This window comes from Miscanthus floridulus, chromosome 9 (genome assembly GCF_019320115.1).
Source record: "Miscanthus floridulus cultivar M001 chromosome 9, ASM1932011v1, whole genome shotgun sequence".
Lineage (NCBI taxonomy): Eukaryota > Viridiplantae > Streptophyta > Magnoliopsida > Poales > Poaceae > Miscanthus > Miscanthus floridulus.
In genome coordinates, this window is record NC_089588.1 from 14,442,103 (window position 1) to 14,465,619 (window position 23,517).

The 23,517-nt window shown below is 46.5% G+C and overlaps 1 protein-coding gene across 1 annotated transcript; it reads left to right on the forward strand.

The window, feature by feature from the left end:
* The first annotated feature begins 16,905 nt into the window (after window positions 1-16,905).
* Window positions 16,906-17,599, forward strand: LOC136479284 (salt stress-induced protein-like). The gene is made up of 2 exons (XM_066477205.1): window positions 16,906-17,142; window positions 17,252-17,599. Exons 1-2 carry the CDS (start codon window positions 16,954-16,956, stop codon window positions 17,597-17,599), a joined length of 537 nt encoding a protein of 178 aa, XP_066333302.1. The 5' UTR covers window positions 16,906-16,953.
* The last annotated feature ends 5,918 nt before the right edge of the window (window positions 17,600-23,517 follow it).

Below are 23,517 nucleotides of genomic sequence, written 5' to 3' on the forward strand. Positions count from 1 at the left end.
TTCAGAGAAATTTCTTGTATATACAACATTGAGGACATAGTTTTACATGTTTGCCAATTTAGATTTTTGCTTTGAGTTCCATTAAGTCATGTTAGTTTAGTCTCAATTTAGTGTGGATCCAAACCAAACATAAATGCAAAAATAGCAGAGTGCCTCCATCAAGCGTCAGTTTTGTTAATTTCTGTGGATCAGAAGCTGGAGGGCATAGAAGGTTGAGGAGAGATGTGGTTTCTTGTAACAAATGTTGGTAGTTTCTCATGGTTGTAAGGCAGCCCTTTATTGGGTTTTGTTCTAGATTCAAAATGATTGACTTAAACCCTGCACTGTAATCTGAATTGTTGTCCTTTCATCTTTATGAAAGACGAGACATGGCCCCAAAACTCTACAAAAAAATGGAAGATTCATCGTTCATGCAATGGCAGTAATAAAATTCCAAACAATGAACATATGTACCCATCAGAAGTACAGATCTCTCAATTTTTTTCCTTTTTTCCTTCACTTTTTACAAAAGTCTCACCATGTTATGTGTGTTTGGTATAATATCTGCTTTGCTATGTTAACATCAAAACTAGTTCCTGTTGCACACTGTAGTTCTAGTGCTTTTCCTAAGCATTAGAAAGGTTGAGTTATCAGTCATTTTTTCAGTTAAGTCAACAGCTGCTGCTTCTACTACTCTCCTATATGGCAATAGCTACGCTGCTACTTTTTTTGGCAGCAGCTGCTGCTCCTTTGCTGAGTTAAATGATATGCATACCTCTCTTCTCTCTTCTACTCACCTCTCTTCTCCTCTCTTCTATTTTCTCCTCTATTCTCTCTTGTTTGGCAGCAGCAGTTGCTCCTATTCTAATTTAAATAATGTGCAGACCTCTATTCTCTCTTCTCTCACCTCTCTTCTCCTCTTCTATCTTCTCCTCTCTCCTCTCTTGTTTGGCAGTAGCAGCTGCTCCTTTGCTGAGTTAAATGATATGCAGACCTCTCTTCTCTCTTCTACCTTCTACTCACCTCTCTTACTACTCCTACTCCTCCTCCTCTTACTACTCCTACTTCTACTCCTACTACTACTCCTCTTACTACTCCTACTACTCCTCTTACTACTTGCTACTCCTAAGTGGCTGCTGCTCTTACTCTACTACTACCACTCTACTGCTACACTTACTCTACTCTACTACTTTCTACTTACTACTACTACTACTACTTGCTACTTCCAGCTACTAACTGTTGGCTGCTGTTGCTTTTTTTTGGCAAATCTCCCAGGACTCGCCCAGGACTTGTTGTCCTATCTTTTGCCATCAGCTGCTGCACTATGTTTGTTAAGCAGCTGTTGCTTTTTTTTGCCAAATCTCCCCTCTCCTCTCCTCTTCTTTGTTTTGCCGATGATGAAATTGTCCAAGTCCATACATTATATGGAATATGAGCTGATGATCAAGAACTTGTGAGGAACTTGGCATCATTAGCAGCCGCCCCTACATTACCTTCTGCTATCTTCTCTGTTATGATGCCTTGATGCTCCAAGTTCAAGATCAGATGATGATTGACATGTTTCTGAGGCCTCTACTACTGCTAATTCTCATTTTTTGACATATTGTTGTTTTATAGGACTACTTTGTTTTATAGACCTTTTTTATTTCTTATACCTTCTCGCGTACCTAAAGTACACTTTCTTGCATCTATTAGAACAAAGCGTGAAATAATGTCACTGACACCAGATAGTGCAGCCCGGTGCCCCAAGCATGATGAGCAGCCAACCCTTGAGGAGCAAGAACTAGAGGACCAGCTTACTCAGGAATAGTTCAATAATGAGGTAGAAAAGGATCTAGAAGTGATGCTTACTCAGGGGTAGTGTGACAAGGAGGAAGGCCCCGAAGGAGAGGCTGCTGAAGGCGAAGAAGAAGAGGATGATGATGACTCAGAAGAGGGATATGAAAGTCCCAAGGATCCTTTCCCTCGTGAAGCCAGAAGGAGGCCAACGGAGGAAGATTTGGACAAGGATTTTGACCCGAACGAGGAGGTAGGAAAAAAAGCCTTAGCTTATAAATTTTGCTAAAGCTTTGGCTGTGTTACCTATGCTAACACTTTGACCTGTCGTATATACAGGTCCCTCCTGAAACTCGGAAAAGACGACATCGACGTTCGTGACATCTCGCTGGACAAGACGGAGTAGAGGAAAGGAGAGCAGAGGCAATAGCCACAGAGATGGATCACGATGCCTCTGCTCCACAACCTCAAGACACAACCATGACTACCAAGCCTAAGAGGAAATAAGGGGATAGAAAAGGAAATATATATCCAGATAAGGCATGCTATGTGATAACGGAGGTCGCGCCAGCAGGGGAGATCCTTGAGCCAAAGGAATTAAGAGGATGATTCTATAATGCGATCGGGGCCCTAGTAAGAGATAAATTGAACCCAGCAATCCCTAACTGGAAAGAGGTACCAGAGAACACAAAGAATGCGCTATGGGATAGGCAGCTAAAGCTCAATTTTAGATTTCCAGAGGATAAGCACGAATTGGTAAAAAAAAATGCTATCAGGATGATGGCAGAGTCATTCTGACGTTGGAGGTCGAAGCTCAACATGAAGTATATCCAAAAGGGGTTAACTCCCTTCAATGAGTTCAGCAAAATAACTCCTAGCCAATGGGAGGAGCTCGTGGCTCAGAAGACTTCACCAAAGGCATTGAAGCTCAGTGCCCGTAACACCGAGCTAGCGAAGAGGAACAAACACCACCATCATCTAGGCCCCGGTGGCTACTATACCAAGGAAGAACAGTTTAGGAAGATGGACGAAGAGGCCGCAGCTCCTGAGAATATCGATGTGATGAATTTGAAGGTACGTTCAAGGAATTGGATATATGCGAGGAGTATAGAATCATCCGGTGGTAATCTTAAGTTTGATAAGTCGGAGACCTAAGAGGCAGTATCAAGGATATTGAAATATGTTGAAGACAAGGAGAAGGGCTTATTCAATCCTTCTAGAGAGAGGGACGAGCTTAGCCTTGGCTTGGGAAACAAGGAGCACATAGGCCGCACTAGGAGGCTAGGGAAAAGGACGACCTAGAAGCAAGGATTCGAAGAGGACAGGCACATGTACAAGAAACATGGTAGAGACCGGGAGACTAGTCTTGAGCTCCAAGTGAAGGCTCTAGTTGCGAAGGCGCTGGAGGAGCAAGGACTGTCTACGGAGCCACGGATATTAGTGACGCCACCGAGAGAACTAGCATTAGTTGGCAGCCCTCTGAAAGTTCCTAGCAGCCAAGGTTCCACTGCAGCCACAACCCCTGTTGATCGTATACGGGAACCAACTAGTTGCACCTTGGTGTTTCTCAGCGGCCGGAAGAACACTATGATGGAGGTGGCAACGGGTGTGGCACATCCTCCTAGTGGCTTACACCACAATAATAAGATACCGCTAGACTACACTAAGGTCGAGGTGCATATAGTGAAGTCCGAGTTCATGCAGTGGAGGATAGACTATGCAACTCCTGAGGGGCTGGTGTTACTCAGAGATGTTATGGGGCAGTTCATCCTCTGGCACAAACGAGACATTATATTGACTGCTTCTTCGCCACCTCCCCCTCTCCCAAATTTGGAGCGAGTTGTTGAGGTCAGGGAGATATTTTCACCATCTCGTGACCCCCACATTCCTGAGATGCCACATTCTTCCCCGCCTCCTAGCGAGCATGTGCCTGATGAGATGCCACAACCTTCTCCAGCTCATACCGAGCAAGTGCATGATGAGATGCCACAGTCTTCTCAACAAGCACAACCGATACATGAACAACGAGTGCCTCCTAAAGAAGGTGGCGCACAAGAAGATGAGGACGTGCCTGAATGGGAACTTCGAAAGAAGCATCCAATCACCATAAGGCTAGTTTATGTTTCGATCAAAGACGTCTCGTCGGTGTCCAAGTGGTTTTCCCATGACCAGTTCAAGCCTGAGAACCAAGTTAAAAAAGTCCCATCACGGGGTTCTAAGGAGGCCGTCACTAGCAAACTCCACCAAATTGTAAAGCAGTATCCAAATGTTGATGCCATCGAATGGTCAAAGGATTGCCCGAAAACATATGAAAGAGGCAAGCCCTTCCTACCAAACCGGGACATCTAGCGCCTACCACTTGGAATGAGAAGGTTCCATGATTGGTACTTGCGTGTTCTCCCAACGAGCATAGATCTCATACAAGCATGCTTCCCCACCAACACATTTGGAAGCCCAGCTGGGAAAATTGTCTTTGACTTCAATGACATGCAGACATGCTTTCACCTGGGAGAAATGGAGATGAATCTAATTCACACGTGGTGCCTGTAAGTCCTTGTCCTCCCGATATGATATGAATGTAATCTTTGAATTTTGTTGTAACTAACCCACGCCGTGATTTGTAGAATGCAAGTGTACATTGTCAAACAAATGCCAAGTGTGAAAGCCGGGTATGTAGACCCTCAAGCTATAGCCCAAACAAATTTTAATTACCCTAAACAGTGGACACTGGATGCCAAAGAGCTAGCTGCTGCAAAGACTCTTCGGGAGAAAGAGCGCATCCGTACGGCGAAACTAAGGGAAGAGTCCCTTAAGGTTGCGGCATACATTGCCTTGGCTTTCAAAAATCTCCAACAACACTCTACTATATGGCTACCATACAACTTCGAGTAAGTTCAACTCTATACTTAAAGCTTTGTTCGATATATTTTATTTGATGCAAAAGAGCTTATCTAGTTCTATGATTAAATCCATGCAGCAACCACTGGATTTGTATAGTCGTCGATGTCGGGAGGAGCATGGCATGGGTCTTTGATGCATTAGATAGGGACACGGTGACATACAAAGACTTCATATCGATTCTCAAGACGTATACATATCGACAATCCTCATTAGCTTATATGTTTGTATACATACGTGTAACGTTCACTTTTGGATACTAACAAGTTGTATTTGCTAAAATAATTCAAACAGGGCATTTAGGTTCTATGTCACTAATCATCATGGAAGGCATGATCCAGCAAGGAAGGAAAAGCTGGCTATAAAAACACTATGTGCGATAAGTGTAACTTACTTCTTTAGTACCCCGTTACATAGCTGTCAAAAGCATTACTTAACATTTTCATATGCAAAACACACAGTGCCCCAAACAGAAGCCTGGGAGTGTACATTGTGGACACTATATATGTTCTATGATAACACCGGTGCCTACAGGAGACACCCCTTAAGGGTAAGTTTGAACCTCTTCACCCGTAGTATAAAAACTTCGTACATGGTATGAAATACTAAACCGAAACTTGTTCTCTTGTAGTGGAGAGAAGAGAAAGGAATGAAAAGAGACCCATACAAGGATGACCAACTCTTAGAGCTCGTCGGCGACCTTTGCAACTTCATATTGGACCAGATTGTACACGTCAGAGGCGCCTACCATGACCGAGAGTCTGAGTTAGGTACAAATCCTCAGTACCAACACCTTCGTGAGACTGAAAGGCTAGCTCTAGGACTAAGGATGAAAACGGAAAGGAAATATCCCGAACCGAACAACATCGTTTTCTACATTTGACCCGAGCGAATTCGTATTTTCGGACAAAATACGGAATACTAAATTCGAATTCAAAATTCGGAACACAAAATTCGAAATCGGATCGAATTCGGTTTAGGCTTTGTTCGACCGATTTCTACTTTTTTACTTTTAATTCGGAATATCCCGAATTCGAAATTCGGTTTCGAAATTCGGTTTAAACCAAATTTGGCCCACTACAAGTCCAACCTTAGAAAAATTATATCTTTTTCATACGATCTCGGATAAAGACGATTTTTATATGAAAATTGTAGTTCACAACGAGATCTACAACTTTCTAGTTCTTAGTTTTTTCATTTGATGTCTTGAAGATGTTTAAAAAAATTAAACAAAGTCAGTGATATATTAATCACGTACAAGCGCTTGTTGCCTTAAAAAAATCATATCTTTCTTACGTCGTGTCAAATGGAGATACTTTTTAAGAAAGTTGTAGGACTTGTTAATTATTATGTACTTATTAATTGTTATGCACTTGGTCCTACGGGTCAATATTCCGTATTGATTTTTCGTATACCGACCGTGTTCGACATAATTCCGCTCGAATTAGTTCGTTTTCGAAATTTTTGATATTCCGTAAGTTCGTGTTCGTTTTCGTGTCCGGCTTTACCGCTTTCGTTTTCGTATTCAAAATGTAGAAGTAGAAAACGGTTGAGAGGTTTTCCGACCGTTTCCGACCGTTTTCATCCTTATCTAGGACGTTGATAACAATGTGTATGGAATTTGTATATTTAATGATGGATTGTATATTTTCTTGTGAATTGGACTTGTAATTGTAGTTTATAGAATACTCCTGTGCTTGTAGTCGCGGTTGCGGGGAGTTCGGCAACGCGAACGCGGTTCGAAACGTTGGTCGTGGGGCATTCGGCAACGCGAACGCGGTTCAGAACGTTGGTCGCAGGACGTTCGGCAACGCGATTTTGAATTGTAAATTTGAATTTTTTTTGCGGAAAAACGTATTGTAGGAACGGTTCTAGATTGAATCGCCCCTACAAATAACTATTTGTAGGGGCGGCTGGTACTACAGCCGCCCCTACAAATCGATTTGTAGGGGCGGCCTGGGAACCGCCCCTACAAATGCATGATTTGTAGAGACGGTTTGGTAGGGGTGGCTGGCCAAACCGCCCCTACAAATGGTTACGCGCCGCCCCTAAAAATCGATTCTATAGTAGTGAGAGATAACAACACACTTGCCAAACCATATTAACACATTTAGATAGTTTATCTTTTGCATAGGTTTTGCTAAGGATAGAAAAAGAGGCCATAGTTTAGAGTTAGAGTTTTAGGTTGTCTAATTCAACCCCCCCCCCTCTTAGACGTCACGGTCCCTTACACCTATGATAAGGTAGACTGGAATTTTTGGAAGATGTTCTACTCAAAAAAGCTTTTTTGATATTTAGATTCAATGGATCAACAAGGCGGTTAGAGGTGGCCGAGTATGTATAGACTTAAATGGAGAAAGAGGTGGATTCTTTAGAAGCTTTAAAGGTCTTAGACAGGGTGATCCCATGTCTCCTCTTCTTTTTAACTTGGTAGCTGATGCACTTTCAGCTATGCTTACTAGATCTAGCAGTGCTGGTGTGATTCAGGGATTAGTTCCTCACCTAGTTAATGGAGGTATTACGCATCTACATTATGCTGATGACACTATGTTGCTGCTCCAGTTTTCAGCTGAGATTCTAACCAATGTCAGAATGATCCTATCATGTTATGAAGCCATGTCAGGTATAAAAATCAACTATGAAAAAAGTGAGGTATTCACTGTTGGCCTAACAGATTGTGAGCAGCAGCAGGCAGCTAGTGTGCTGGGTTGCAAAACTGGATTTTTCCCCATGAAATATTTAGGCATGCCTGTGAGCTATTGCAAAATGACTAAAGCCCAATTGAGATATGTAAGTGATAAAGCTGAGAAGAGGTTAGGTACTTGGTAGTGTGACTACCTTTCTTCTAGAGGCAAGTCCACACTGATTGAATCATGCCTATCTAGCATACCTATGTACACTATGGGACTGTATGAACTTTATGAAGGAAACTACCAGTTATTAGATTCAATCAGATCTAGATTTTTCTGGCAAGGCACATGTAAGAAAAGGAAATATCATATGATTAAGTGGGAAGCCCTCAACAGACCCAAAGAGTTTGGAGGTCTGGGATTTTCATATGTTTGAATATATGTCTGATGGCCAAGTGGATTGATAAGTTAGAAAGAGGTGATGGTAGTTTATGCTGCTCCTTGCTCAGGAAGAAATATTTGGGGCAGAAGAGATCTTTCAGATCAAGAATAGAAAAGGTTCTCAATTATGGAGGTCTCTATTAGATATGAGATTTTGGTATAAAAAAGTCTGAGTCATTGATGTTAGAGCTGGGCAGCAGACAAGATTTTGGCAAGACTGCTGGTTGGGTGAATGTCCATTAAAGATCAGATTTCATAATCTCTTCCAAATTGCATCTAACCCTGACATAGAGGTGGCTAAAGCTTCTGTGAATGGACAATGGTCCATCTCCTTTAGAAGACAACTGAGTGAAAGTTTGAGGGACGAATGGCTGGAACTTCAGAATATGTTGTATGAGGCATCTGTCTGATGGTTCAGACTCAGTACGATGGGCTTTAGAGAAATCAGGGAAATACACTACTAGTTCATTGTATAAGGCGATAAGATTTGGAGGTGTCTCTGACTTTAGAGCTATCCTGATCTAGAAATGTCTTATTCCGTTGAAAGTGAAGATTTTCTTGTGGATGGCTGTGCATGACCGAATTCAGTGTGGAGTTCAGTTAAAGAAAAAGAAGTGGTCCGGCCCTGAGAAATGCTTTGTCTGTGATAAGCACGAATCTACTGACCACATTCTCTTTCAATGCCCATTGCTGTCTTCCTCTGGTCCTTCATGAGGGACTGCCTGGGGTGGTCGAAGTCACCAACCAGCTGCTCCTCTCTATTTTTAGAGATTTTGCTAGGATGTCGAGGTAACAAGCAGATGGTAACCATATTCCTATGTGCAGGGGCGCTATGGTCGATCTGGAAGTCCCGGAATGATGTGGTGTTTAACCAGAAAGTCATGACAACGCCGACGACGCTGATATACAAGACACTAATGCTATCCAAGACTTGGCACCCTCTCCTCAAGCCGAAGATGAAACCAATGCCGGAAGACATGATAAATCTGATCTCAGCGAATGTGTCTACTGCGGTGTAATTTGTCTCCCCTCCGGGGTATCATGTATCTACCCAGGTCTTTCTGTTAGTTCTAGTCGAGTTAGTCGTTGTGTGCTGAGAGCTCTTTGTTGAGTTACTCTTTAAGTCGAGTTTGTTTTTCTAGTTGTTCCATCTGCTGTCATTGTAAGCTGGAGGCCCCAGCATCGGACCAGGGTGTTCGATACGCTTTTTAATAAAGCTGGGTGAATACCTTTGGTCTAAAAAAACCGCAGGTGGCAAGTTTGCCGTGTTTGGGCCTCAAACCTAGGGAAGGATCTCAGAGCGATACGTGGCGTCATCGGAGAGCTTGCTTTGAGGGGAAGCATCTTTATGAAGGGCTCGTGGCCGTCCGATGCTCGGAATCCATTTTGGACCATTATGCACCCGTGGCTAAGAGGTTCAAGTCAAATACCTAGGGGTAGTCTTGAAATGTGTAATAGCCCAATAAATAAAGATAGTGGCTGCTCAAGACAACCATGTCTCCCACCTAAGTCATTTCCTTAGGCTAGCCAAGTGTTTCATGTTTAGAGAGGATTTGAATTAGAGAGGGTGAGCACCTGTTACTCTAGTTTTCCAATTTCTAGAGGGAGGAAGAAGGGATGAGGCTAGACCTGGTCTTGTAAAGATGATTTGGTGTGATCAATCAATCAAGTTGTCATCTGAAAATGCGAGCCCATCTTTCCCCTCTCCTCTTTTCAGTGTTTTTGGTTGGTTTTTGGAGATCTTTGATATCTATTCGATCTGAGTTTTAGGGACTGTTTTAAGTTGATCTTCTGGTGCTATTGCCTCCTGGGAACATCTCAAGCCACTGGCTCAAGCGGTTTTTCCCACGAGCACAGAGAAATCAACTCGTTTTGGAAATGGAGGAAACCCCATTTTGGAGAGTCATTTCTTTCTATTGCCTGCCTTTGATCCTTTGGAGTTGAAACTTTGCAGATGTATTTATACCCTCTCTGAGTTGGTTTGATCGAAATCTAGGATTTTTCCTTTTAGCTCGGGCTGGTGTTTCAACAAAACTGGCCAGGCGGGTTCCATAAACCGGCCAAGCCAGTTCTAGCAAACTGGTCAAGCTAGCTCACAAACCGGCTAGGCTAGCTTCCCTATGTGGTGTGTAAAAACTGAAAACTGGCCAGGCTGGTCTGCAAACTGGTCATGCCGGTTTTCCTGTTGCTGTTTGTGTTTCTGCCGCATTTTAGTTCGTTTCGCTTCCATGCAGTTTCTTCGTTGTCTTTGATCTTCGTTGATCTGTGTGATCTAGTTTCGGGCTTTGAAAGCGCTTGGGGTTTATTTTGGCACATAGGCCTGATTCTTGGAGGAAAATTTTGAATTGGCTTTCATTCACTTCCTCTAGTCGTCTGCTCGATTCTTCAGATTTTGATGTCTCCATCAACATGACAACATCGTTGCGCCGGCTGCTGATTGACACTGACAGACACAAGACGACGCTGACAAGTAAAGATAACCATCAATATAGGTAGAATCAATAAGCTGTAATAAGAAGAGTAATAATTGCATATGGCGACGCCTATATATATGGTTGTGCTGCCGTCCGTCCAGCAACTTGGGTTTGTGGCCAAGCAAAAACAACATCGATCCAACTCCATCGCAGTTGCAGCGGGAGAGGGAAGAAATGGCACGAGGACGTCTCTCCAAACTTACCGTGCTCGCCATCGTCGTCGTCATTGTTGGGGTTTAGTCCCACATCGTGTAGCGATGGTGGGGGAGCACAACATATAAGGCGGGGTGCCCTCGATATGTGACTAAGAAGAAGATTGTTGAGGTTTAATCCCACATCGTGTAGTGATGGTGGGGGAGCACACCATATAAGGTGGGAGAACCCTCACCTATCAGGAGCTCCGGTGGACCTGGGACCTGTGGGAGCGTAGGCTCGTGGTAACGAGCCGGGCCGGCTGTAAGCCAGCTCCAAGATCTCGGTGGTCACCACCGGTTTTCAACAATTGGTATCAGAGCCCATGGTTAAAAAAGTTAAACCCAATAAAAAAATCTCGAGCGTCACACATATAGCGGGGGCACCCCGATATGTGACTAAGGAGGGGATTGTTGGGGTTTAGTCTGGGCCTTATATGTTGTAGCTCCGATGGACCTGGAACCTACACATATAGCAGGGGCACCCCAATATGTGACTAAGGAGGGGATTGTTGGGGTTTAGTCTGGGCCTTATATGTTGTATCTCCAATGGACCTAGGACCTATGGGAGCGCAGGCTCGTGGTAACGAGCCGGGCCGGCTGTAAGCCAGCTCCAAGATCGAGAACTCGGTGTCACCACCCCCGATATGTGACTAAGGAGGGGATTGTTGGGGTTTAGTCTAGGCCTTATATGTTGTAGCTCCGATGGACCTAGGACCTGTGAGAGCGTATGCTACACATATAGCGGGGGCACCCCAATATGTGACTAAGGAGGGGATTGTTGGGGTTTAGTCTGGGCTTTATATGTTGTAGCTCCGGTGGACCTAGGACCTGTGGGAGCGCAGGCTCGTGGTAACGAGCCGGGCCGGCTGTAAGCCAGCTCCAAGATCAAGAACTCGGTGTCACCACCCCCGATATGTGACTAAGGAGGGGATTGTTGGGGTTTAGTCTGGACCTTATATGTTGTAGCTCCAGTGGACCTGGGACCTGTGAGAGCGCAGGCTCGTGGTAACAAGCCGGGCCGGCTGTAAGCCAGCTCCAAGATCGAGAACTCGGTGGTCACCATCGGTTCCAACAATTGGTATCAGAGCCCATGGTTAAAAAAGCTAAACCCAATAAAAAAATCTCGAGCGTCACACATAGAGCGGGGGCACCCCGATATGTGACTAAGGAGGGGATTATTGGGGTTTAGTCCCACATCGTGTAGCGATGGTGGGGGAGCACAACATATAAGGCGGAAGAAGTGCTCACCTAATTGTGTAGCGATGGTGGAGGAGCACAACATATAGGGCGGGTATATGTGACTAAGGAGGGGATTGTTGGGGTTTAGTTCCACATCATGTAGCGATGGTGGGAAAGCACAACATATAAGGTGGAAGAAGTCCCCACCTAATTGTGTAGCGATGGTGGGGGAGCACAACATATAGGGCGGGAGAACCCTCACCTATCAGGCTAGTCTTTTGGGTTGGGAAGGCCCAATCACCTTATATGTTGTAGCTCCGGTGGACCTGAGACCTGTGAGAGCACAGGCTCGTGGTAACGAGCCGGGCTAGCTGTAAGCCAGCTCCAAGATCGTGAACTCGGTGGTCACCACCGGTTCCAACAATTAGTATCAGAGCCCATGGTAAAAAAAGCTAAACCCGATAAAAAATCTCGAGCGTCACACATATGGCGGGGGCACCCCGATTTGTGACTAAGGGGGAGATTGTTGGGGTTTAGTCCCACATCATGTAGCGATGGTGGGGGAGCACACCATATAAGGCGGAAGAAGTCATCACCTATCAAGCTAGTCTTTTGGGTTGGGAAGGCCTAAGGCCTTATATGTTGTAGCTCCGGTGGACCTGAGACCTGTGAGAGCACAGGCTCGTGGTAACGAGCCGGGCTAGCTGTAAGCCAGCTCCAAGATCGTGAACTCGGTGGTCACCACCGGTTCCAACAATTAGTATCAGAGCCTTTCGACTACAGTGACTGAGTTGCAGAGGAGATGGCAAAACTAAACTCGCTCTCTTTACTGAGTTGCAGTAGAAAAACTATATATACAACTCTAGCCATCTAATCCTAGTACACATATATGTCAGGCTGCTATGCTACTACAGTGACTTGATGTGACAGCAGGGCTGACTTTGGCACCTGCCCCTGCTGTAGCTACAGTGCGGCAGGGAGCCTTTCGACGCCTGCCCTTGTTGCGGCTACAGTGCCGTGGCAGGGGATCCCTTTTGACGTCTGCCCCTGCCACGCGTTCAGAGGAGAGCAGCAGATTACTTAACAATTCTTCTCATAATCCTGCTGCTAACCCTAGAACCTCCACCATGCCGATCATCTTCTTTAGCTCCATAAACCAATGACGGTCGAGCGGCTTGGTGAGAACGTCCATGAGCAATCGACCAGTTTCAACGAACTCGATGACGATTTGCTCTGCATCGACACAGTCACTGAGGAAGTGGAACTTGACGTCGATGTGCTTGCTCTGGTCGTAGAGAACCAGATTCTTCACGAGGGCGATGGCGGGCTGGTTGTCCACCATCAGTGCTGGTGGGTGAGCTTCCACACCAGTTAGCTCGCCCAACAGTCGACGCAGCCACACAGCTTGGCACACCGCTGTGGCCGCCGCCACGTACTCTGCCTCACACGTGGACAATGCCACCACCTTCTGTTTCAGCGATAGTCATGAGATTGGAGCCGACCCGAGGAAGACGAGCACGCCAGAGGTGCTCCGCCGTCCATCGATGTCCCCCGCCATGTCTGCATCGCTGAACACAGTGAGCTGCAACCCACTTCCATCGGTCTTGGGAAAGACAATCACCTGATCCACCGTCCCCTTAACGTAGCGCAACAGCCGCTTCACCGTAGCCCAGTGATCCTCTAGGGGATCCTCCATGAAGCGGCTAACGTAGCCCACGACGAACGCAATGTTCGACCTCCTATGGACTAGGTAGCACAGACCGTCAACGATGCTCCGGTAAAGTGTTGCATCTACCTTCGTGTGCGGAGGACATCGATAGCTTCAAGAGCGAGATAGCGGCTCGTTTTTGAATGACTGCAACTCAGTAAAGAGAGCGAGTTCAGTCTGGCGATCTCCTCTGCAGAGCTCCAGCCAACGCTGGTGCTTGTGCTATGTGTGTGCGTTCTGTTCAACTTTTCTTTTTCTACCTCTAGCCATAGTGTGTGGTCGGCAACGCCGGTGAGCGGTCGGCTCACTCGTGTCGGAGATCTAGGGGTCAACAAGTGGTATCAAAGTCGTACAAGCACCGTCGCTGGACTAACCGCTGGCGATGATGGACGGTTCAGAGATGGGCGACAGCAGCGGCGCTGCTGTGGCTGCCCAGCCACGATAGGAGGTCGCCGTGCACATGGTGCGGGAGGTTAGCGACACCAGTTGGCCGACGCTGACTCGCACACTATAATTGTAAAGTAATTTGCTGCTCTCATCTGAACACGCGGCAGGGGCAGGCGCCGAAAGGCTCTCCTGCCGCACTGTAGCCACAGCAGGGGGCAGGTGCCAAAGTTAGCCCTACTGTCATATCTAGTCACTGTAGCAGCATGGCAGCCTGACATGTGTGTACTAAGATTAGATGGGTATAGTTGTATATATAGTTTCTCACTGCAACTCTACCCATCTAATCCTAGTACACAGATATGTAAGGCTCTCCTGCCGCACTGTAGCTACCAACCGGGACTAAATGACCTTTCATTTACTTCGATTTTGGGCTTTAGCCTCGATATTTTTTGCGTCCGGGAGTAGACGGAGAATTAGTCCCGGTTGAAGCTACCAACCGTGACTAAAGGCTCCTGTCCTAGCAGGCTTTCACAGCATGCTACCTTTAGTCCTGGTTGGTAACACCAACCGGGACTAAAGTATGACCTTTTAGTCCCGGTTGGTATCACCAACCCAGATTAAAGGTCTTTCACCCGGGACTAAAGGTACCCCATGGGTCAATTCAAAAGGAGAGTGTCCAGGACTCTGTCACATGTGGTGTACAGCTGAGTTGATAAGGAGTTTATGCGCGAGGAGAGAGGTCCTGAGTTCGAATCTCATATACCGCAAGAGAGGTCTCCCTAGTATTTCGTTTATTTTTTCTTCTGGGGATGAACCTTTAGTCCCGGTTATGTGCCCGGGACTAAAGGTCCCAACCTTTACTCCCGGATTGCTAATCCCGGTTGGGAAACCGGGAGTAGAGCTAGTTCCCAATCGGGACTAGATCTCATGTCTCCACTAGTGAGGGGCAGCGCCAAAGTCATGTCACATCTAGTCACTGTAGCAGCATGGCAGCCTGACATGTCTGTGTACTAGGATTAGATGTGTAGAGTTACAGTGAAAAACTATATATACAACTCTACCCATCTAATCTTAGTACATAGACATGTCAGGCTGCAATGCTGCTACAGTGACTAGATGTGATAGCAGGGCTGACTTTGGCGTTGCCCCTACAATGGCTACAGTGCGGCACGGGGAGCTTTTCAGCGCCTGTCCCTGTCGCGCGTTCAGAGGAGAGCAGCAGATTACTTAACATACACGTACTCAGAGACACTACAGGGATCAAAGTATAACCGTGTCCAATAAGACTTTTGTCTTCCCAGAGCTTCAGTGATTATATTGCGCTCGTTGTTGTTTACAGTTTAGATGAAGAACCTCGCGATTCATATTATGTACTCGAACGCCAGCACTATATTTCATGATGCACTCTGGTAGTCGGGTGATAGGCTGATAGCCCATCTCTTGTTGAATCTCTCTAGTTATTCTTGCTTTTTTAACAGGTGGTAAAATTTTTATGGATTTATGTCATCTGGGGATCCTTGAGGATTTTCCATGAACAAATTCAAATATAACTTTGTCTTGTTTCCCCTGATCTTTTAGCGGAAATACTCTGGTGAGGACATCCGTCGGACGCCTCTCGCCCCGGATGCTTCTTCTCATGCCTGCGGACCGGCCCAACAGGCCTGCTGTCGTCTACCTCTGTTTCTTCACTAATAAAAAAATATAGAGCGACATTCCCCCATCTCGCATCGCCCATCGGCTGTCGTAGCGTTCCCCATGGGCGCCTCCACCGCGCCGCCCGTTCGCTGCCTTGCTCAGCTCTGCTTCGCCGTCGATGGTCACCTCACGCTGCTCCTGCTCTTGCTCTGCCGCTCCTGTCGCTTGCTTCGTCGCCCACCCCGCCTAACGGCGCAGGCACCGCTGTGTCCACGCTACGAACGCCAGCTAGCCACTGAGGTCGTTGCGCACGTGCTCACGCCCGACGACGCCGACAGACGCCGCCAGTGCAAGGAGAAGGGCTGGCGATTTACGTAGGAGAGAGAAGGATATGTCAGCCGTCTCAGGAAAAATCTTTTACCCGTCTTTTGAAAAAGCTGTAGCGAGCGGTGTTTTTCTGATTCCTGATGTTTTTAACTATATATTGCTGATTATAGTTTTAAACCGACTGAATAAAATGAGCGTTTTCTATCGATTTCTGAAGGCCGACAGGACTATTACCTTGTTCTTTATAATAGTAAACTGACAGGGAAACCAACAACCGTCAGTGATTTTCGTCTTCTGGTAGTGTTGTTTCTTGGCCTTGTTTCCTTGGATTTTGATGTCCCTATCAAGCATCAACATTGTTGCGCCGGCTGTTAATTGACAGACACAAAGACAACACTGACAACTAAGCTGAATCCACAAATATAGGTGGATTCAATAAGCTGTAAGAATAATAGCATTATCAGTTGCATATGGCGACGGCCTAGCTATATGTGTAGCCTGATATAGACCGGTTGTGCTGCCGTCCGTGCACCAACGAACCTGGTTGTGTTGTGCCCAAGCAACCAACTCGATCCATCGCGTTGCAGGCCGGCCGGCCGGCGGCAAAGGGAAGACATGGCACGGCTCTCCGTCTTCACCGTCGTCTCATTCGCCGATCCCGTGGTCTGTCTTCCTGATAATCCTGGAGCTTGGCCGGGGAGGTCCAGCAAGGAGCCCCGCATCAGCAGCAGCAGACAGCGTCGTCATCAGCCACAACTTCCACATCGTCGACGGCATCGAGGATGTCGCCAAGGTACGTGACTGATCGACGATCATATAGGCAGCCGCCGGCCATATATATATCTGTACAGACAGACGCACGACGACAGTTGTTTGCTCACGATCGATCCTCTCCAGAAACTTTGGGAGACGGCGAAAGGGAGCGGCGCTGAAGCTGCTGCGCAAGTTGTGATGGAAAGCCGTCGTCGTCTTGGAAGAAGGTCTATGCAGCCAAAGCAGCAGCATCCTTGCAGGCCAAGCGTTGACATATCAGTTTACCAATGTGTTCTTGCCGTTAGATACCGACAATGGCTGATAACAATGGCTGGCACACATGCAGCCATCCATTGTTAACACATGTGTTTGTTTACTCCATATCAGTTTACCAATGGTCTGTTCGCTTGAACTTATCAGCCTGCTTATCAGCTAGAATCTACAGTGTTTTTCTTTTACAACAAATCAGCTTCAGCCAGCTTATCAGCCGGCTTTAATACCAGCCAGACATGCCTAAGCCGAGAGTGATCAGCGTGGGGCCATGGGGCGGACCCGGTGGCGAGCCATTCCGCATGCGCGGCACCAGCGTGCCTCGCCTTCGTGCCATCACCGTGTACCATTCCAGTGCCGCCATCCACGCCTTGGCCTGCGAGTACTCCCTCGCCGGAGACGATGAAGACGCCAACGGCGAGCAGCGAGTCCGAATGGCGGGTCCATGGGGTATCCCGCATTCCTTCGGCTCCAGAAGAGTTCGTGCCACGGTAACGACGACCGGGCCGGCCGGACCCGGACATCCTCCTTCTTCTTCTATGTATATGTATGCATGTGGATTGCAAAACTACATCTCGGTGTGGGTAAATTCCTGTGCAGATCAAGCTGTCTGCGGGGGAGTACCTCACCGCGGTGGAGGGGACGACCGGGCACTTCGGCGACGGCCCTGACGTCGTCGTCGTCACTTCGCTGACGTTCCGCAGCAGCCGCGGTAAGACGTACGGCCCGTATGGCGGCTCCGGGACTGGTACTGCGACGCCGTTCTCCATTCCGGCTGCGAGCGGCTGCATCGTTGGCTTCTGGGGACGCTCCGGCCGGCTTCTCGACGCCATTGGCGTCTACATCAAGCCGTGCGCACCAACCATAACCTACAACTACCCGTACCCGGAGACAGGGATGAAAGTAACCGTGTCCAATAAGACTTTTGTCTTCCCAGAGCTTCAGTGATTATATATTGCGTACGTTGTTTACAGTTTAACTAGTTGAAGAAGGACCTCTCCATACATGCTCATGTAATGTACTCTATGTTTATGCCTTCAGTGTTCAGACTGTCTAGTATAGTCTAGACTCTAGAGTCTCCGGTGTAACTGCCGGCTCGTGGCTTTATCACTGTCGGCTCTTCAGGATGCCTAATCATTTTCGAATTTTCAACTTAAGAATCGACAGTAGTGAAGGGGTATCACTATCGGTTCGTAAGCAATCGACAGTGATGGTCCGGTGGTGAAATTCAGTTCTGTAGTAGTGGTGCTTCCATGCATGGACCATGGATCCATCCATGTGTGATGGAGGCAGCATATATATTTGAATTAACTCCAAATTATTCTAGAAAATCCGTACACCACGCAGAGATTTACTGATTATATAGATCGATCTGGTGGTCCTACTGATAGCACATGGATGGACACACATGGCTTTCACTGAGTTATATCCAAACCAATGTCGACGGTTCATATAAACTGATCAGGTTGTATACTCTTTGCATGATATTGCACTGAACTTATATATCTATCTATTACTAGCTAGCTCAATCTTAGTCTAGGGTCTTTTTTTTGGCGGGGGTGGAGGTGGGGGGCATGTGTCCCAGCATGTACTTTGTTAAGAGGAAGCACTACCGGAAAAAACGTCCTTTGCCGAGATCCTAGATTTTTGCCGAGAGCAAAAACGCGGGCTCTCGGCAAAGAAAACGTTTGCCGAGAGGGGCTCTCGGCAAACACCGGCCGTCGGCAAGCGACAGGATCGCCGTAGGCCGCGCTCTCGGCAAAATCAGGCTCTCGGCAAAACATTGCCGCGGGCCCATAGCCGTGACTTGCCCTGACGGCGTCACCGCTTTGCCGAGAGCCCCTCCGTTACTGCTCTCGGCAAACATCTTTGCCGAGCGCCGCTCTCGGCAAATGTGGTTTCTATATTTCATGTGCATGTGTTTCTCTTCTCCTAACTCTCTCCAATTAAATTATTTTTTCTTTCATATGCTCCAAACTTTTTTCTCTATAGACATACTACAGGTTGTACTCAATATTAAAATTTTGTGTATTTTTGTAATTATTTGCTATATATAATTAATTAATTGCATTTCAAGGAGTTTTTTAATCGATTAAAATTTGAACAGCGATTGATTTAAACACGGGAAAAAATTAAGTAGAAAATGATATTCATGCTATTTATGCATTATTGAGGGCAAATAACATCTTGTTGACGTTTTTTTCGCCTTTTATTTTACGAATCGAAGACCACGAACATAAGTCGCCCAACGATTTAAAAATTCTTAAAAAAGGAAACGAAGTCGGAAAATTGTGATATTTGCAATGAAGTCATGGTATCACACTTGGAGGCTGTGGTAAAAAATTGAAAATGTTTCGCACAAGTGGTTGCGTATGATTCTTACAATCTGAGACATCTCCGAATAAGTTTCATAAAGTTGAGAAGGATCCACTAGGATTTTCAAACAATGTCACGGTCGAATTAGTTTTGGAGTTCCAAACTTTTTGTATAGCCATTAGAGAGCATAAGTTGTAACACGACAAAATTTCGTATTTTTCCGGAGTCGTTTGCTGTTTATTAATTTTTTTTGGATATTATTTGCCGAGAGCATCAGGGGATTGCTCTCGGCAAAGGCTCTTTGCCGAGAGCAACTGGGCCCGCTCTCGGCGCAGATTTCTTTTTTCTTACCTGGCCTGGATCAATGGTTTGCCGAGAGCTGGCTCTCGGCGAAGAGGTTTGCCGAGAGCTGCTCTCGGGAAAGATTTATTTATTTTAGAAATATCATTTTTGTTCAGTTTGCCGAGAGCTACGCTCGGCAAATAATAATTTTTATTTTTTTTAATATTTTTTTGTGCAGTTAGCTAGTTAAAAAATTCGAACGAAATTTGAAAAAAAATAACTTTACCGAGAGACGGATCTGGGGGCTCTCGGCAAAGGTGTAAGGTTTGCCGAGAGCCTCCCAGATCTGGCTCTCGGCAAAGTGGCTTCACACATTTAACCGTTTCGGCACCTTATCTCTCTCACTCTTCACGCACGCACACACACAGCCGCCGCCGCGAGGAGCGCCGCCCAGCTCGGTGTGCCGCCGCCGCGAGCCTCTGCCCCCGCCGTTGCGTGGTTGCGTGGCTGCGGTCGCTTCTGGCGGGCTCCGGCCTGCATCTGCCCCCGCCGCACGCGTCCGACGACGACCTACGGGCCGCTCTCGCCGACGGCTCGATCCTCGCCGCGGCGCTCCGCAGGCTCACCTGTGCTTTGACGCCCGACCAGGTAGGTCCTCGATCGCACGCACCACTAGTATGGGCTCCATTTGGGTTTTGGGTTTGTTGCTCGCCCGTGATCGTACGTCATCGCAACTGCAGGGCGGAGCCTCGGCGGCGGCGGTGGGGACGGGGAGCGCCTGGGCCTTCCCAGCTTTGCCGCCTCCGACCTTTACACGGTACGGTATTCTCCCTTGGACGACCATCAGCTGCTTCCGTAGCCTGTTGAAATTACTTCTGGACTGCACAAATGTATCAGATATATAAACAAATAATTTCTTCAATGATGGCTTTTTATAGTATCTGAATATGAACATCAGCCACGTTCCAGTGTGATGCCGTATTCGAGTACTATGATGATGCACGGGGTGATTTGTAGACCTTATGGAATCTTTTACTTGGGTTATTCTTCACTCTACAAAAATGCTCGAGCAAATTAGTTCTTATGAAATGAAAGTACAATTATGTGTCAAATTTGTCTTTCTGAAAATTTACATTCTTTTAATCATTTAGCCTCAAATTGTCTTATGTGAAAAGAAAAGCTGAATGCTACAAGGGGGTGAACACTAAAAGCTAGCTTATCAAGTATGTTATGAAACAGTGCTGTGATATCTTAAAGAGTTGGATTTTATAATTAGGCGCGAAACTGCAGATATTTGTTTAATGATGTGCTCTACTGAATGACCTACTATAGGCTTCTTAAAAGCATCCTATTGTGTAGAAAAAAGATCTTTTCCTTCATCTTGGTTTGTATTCCATAAGTCTCTGGCATTAGACTATTACCCTAGCATATAGCATACATGAAAGTTAGTTGTGATCTTTAGTATGTGTTGACATGCATAACATCCAATGAAGCTCAGAGGTTCTTCCATCCAACTAGATTTGGCACTGTTTAGACACTCCAGTGACATGCATTTTGCAGCTTAGCATGTATTGCTTGCTGCTGTTCCTAGACATGCTAAGATCGTAGCTTTATTTTATAATGCAGCCTACAAGTACTGGCAATGCAAACTTGAAACCAGCACTGTCATTGTCAAGTCTGCATTTGCACATAATTGTTTCACCAACATACTTCTCATTTGGACGGTATATTTGCTTCATGAAGATTCACTACCGGAAAAAACGTCCTTTGCCGAGATCCAAGATTTTTGCCGAGAGCAAAAACGCGGGCTCTCGGCAAAGAAAACGTTTGCCGAGCGCGGCTCTCGGCAAACACCGGCCGTCGGCAAGTATACCATCCACCTAAGGTATAACCACTCTTTCTTTGTCCTGGTCATGTATCTCCACGTAACCCAGTTAGGTGTCTCCCGTTCGAAAGAGATACAGTTAGAAATATGTAGATCTTTGCATATCAATAACCGTATCTATTTCGAATTGTCCACGTTTTTTTGGACAGCCCGAGGATGCGCAGATGGTGTTAGTTTCCATGGTCTGCTCCGATCCGAGATAGAGTTTCGACAGTACCTTCCTGTTGTTCTTCGGATACACAATCTCCCTGTCGGGACGTGTATTTGGAGAACAGCGGGGAGGTGCTGCCGAAATTCTGTTTCGGATAGGACCAGACCATGGGAACTAACACCATCTACGCATCCTCGGGTGGGATTAGGACCTATCCTTACCTATTAGATGGTAGGAACGACGTGTAGATGCAAGTCCATGGTTATATTTATTACTTGGTGATATATATGTTAGAGGATGGATGACCGTGAGTGGATGTACTCGGGCCGCCGGAGCACCCGTGAGATTACCAGAGAATGGGTCGACAAGACCGAGGCTTTCATCAAGCAAGTATTTGACCAGGCTCCCGGAGCGCGTGTCGTTTTTTGTCCCTGCATCAGCTGTAAGAACAGAAAGAGGCAGACAAAGGAGGTGATGACTTCACATCTGGCTAGGCATGGATTTACGAAAAACTATACCCAGTGGACCCACCACGGTGAAGCCGATCGTGTGAGAGAGGAGGTGGTGAGACCACGTGTCGAGGATTACAATGCTGATGCCGGGGTAGCAGCTTGGTTAGATGACTTTCACAAAGCACACTTCACTGACGGACGTAGGCAGCAGGAGGAGGAGCCAGAGGCAAGCGCAAAGGCGTATTACAACATGTTGTCTGCGGCAGGGAAACCCCTTCATGGCCACAAACAGATTTCAAAGCTTGATGGCATTTCACGCTTAATGGCCTTAAAGTCCCAGTTCAACCTCAGTCGAGAGAACTTTGATGAAATGTTGACAGTTATTGGCTCCATCCTTCCGGCCGGTCACCTTCTACCACAGAACATGTACGAATCGCAGAAGGTCCTTCGTGCACTTAAGATGCCGTATGAGCAGATACATGCTTGTCCGAAGGGCTGCGTCCTCTTTAGAAAAGCACACGCGGATGCAAAGTACTGTCCAAAGTGTAAATCCTCTAGGTATCTGGAGGTAGACTCTGGTGATGGTGAGAAGACGCAGAGTCCGTACCCCGTGAAAATCCTACGGTACCTTCCATTCATACCGAGGATCCAACGGCTATTCATGACAGAGGAGTCCGCGAAATAGATGATATGGCACAAAAATGGAAAAAGATACAGTCCTGAGAAGATGGTACATCCAGCCGATGGTGAAGCATGGCATCACTTTGATAACATTCATCGTAACAAAAGTGGGGAGGCACGTAATGTGCGTGTTGCACTGGCAACAGATGGGTTCAATCCTTATGGAATGATGGCTGCCCCATACACTTGTTGGCCCGTGTTTGTTATCCCTCTCAATCTCCCCCCTGGCGTCTCCTTCCAACGACAGAATGTGTTCTTGTCGTTGATAATTCCAGAACACCCTGGGAATAACATGGGTGTGTTCATGGAGCCTTTGTTCGATGAACTGGTCCATGCTTGGGACCATGGTGTATGGACATACGATCAAGCTACAAAGACAAACTTCAACATGCATGTTTGGTATCAATACTCCATGCATGACTTCCTAGCATATGGGATATTCAGCGCTTGGTGTGTTCACGGGAAGTTTCCATGCCCCTTGTGCAAGGCAGCTCTGCAGTTCAATTGGCTGTAGAAGGGCGGCAAATATTCCATGTTCGACAAACATCGACAATTCCTCCCTGCTGAGCATCCATTCAGACGAGACATCAAGAACTTTACTAAAGGTGTCATGGTTACAGACCTCGCACCACAGATGATGACCGGTGTCGAGGTTCATGATCAGATAGATGCTCTCCGGATCAATGAAAAAGATGGTAGGTTCGTGGGATATGGTGAGGAGCATATGTGGACCCATAAGTCACCCTTGATGATGCTCCCGTATTATAACGACCTTCTTCTTCCACACAACATTGATGTAATGCACACCAAGAAGAATGTTGCTGAGGCGCTTTGGGCAACGATCATGGACATTAAGGATAAGATGAAGGACAATGTAAAGGCGAGACTGGACCTGGCAACGATATGTGATAGACCAAAGCAACACATGCAACCTCCTAGAAGCGGCAAGAAATGGACAAGGCCTAAGGCCGATTACAGATTGAAACCGGAACAAAAGAGAGAAGTATTAGAATGGTTCAAAACATTAATGTTCCCTAATGGGTATGCAGTGAATCTGAGGAGGAGAGTGAACTTATCTACCTTGTGAATCAACGGCCTG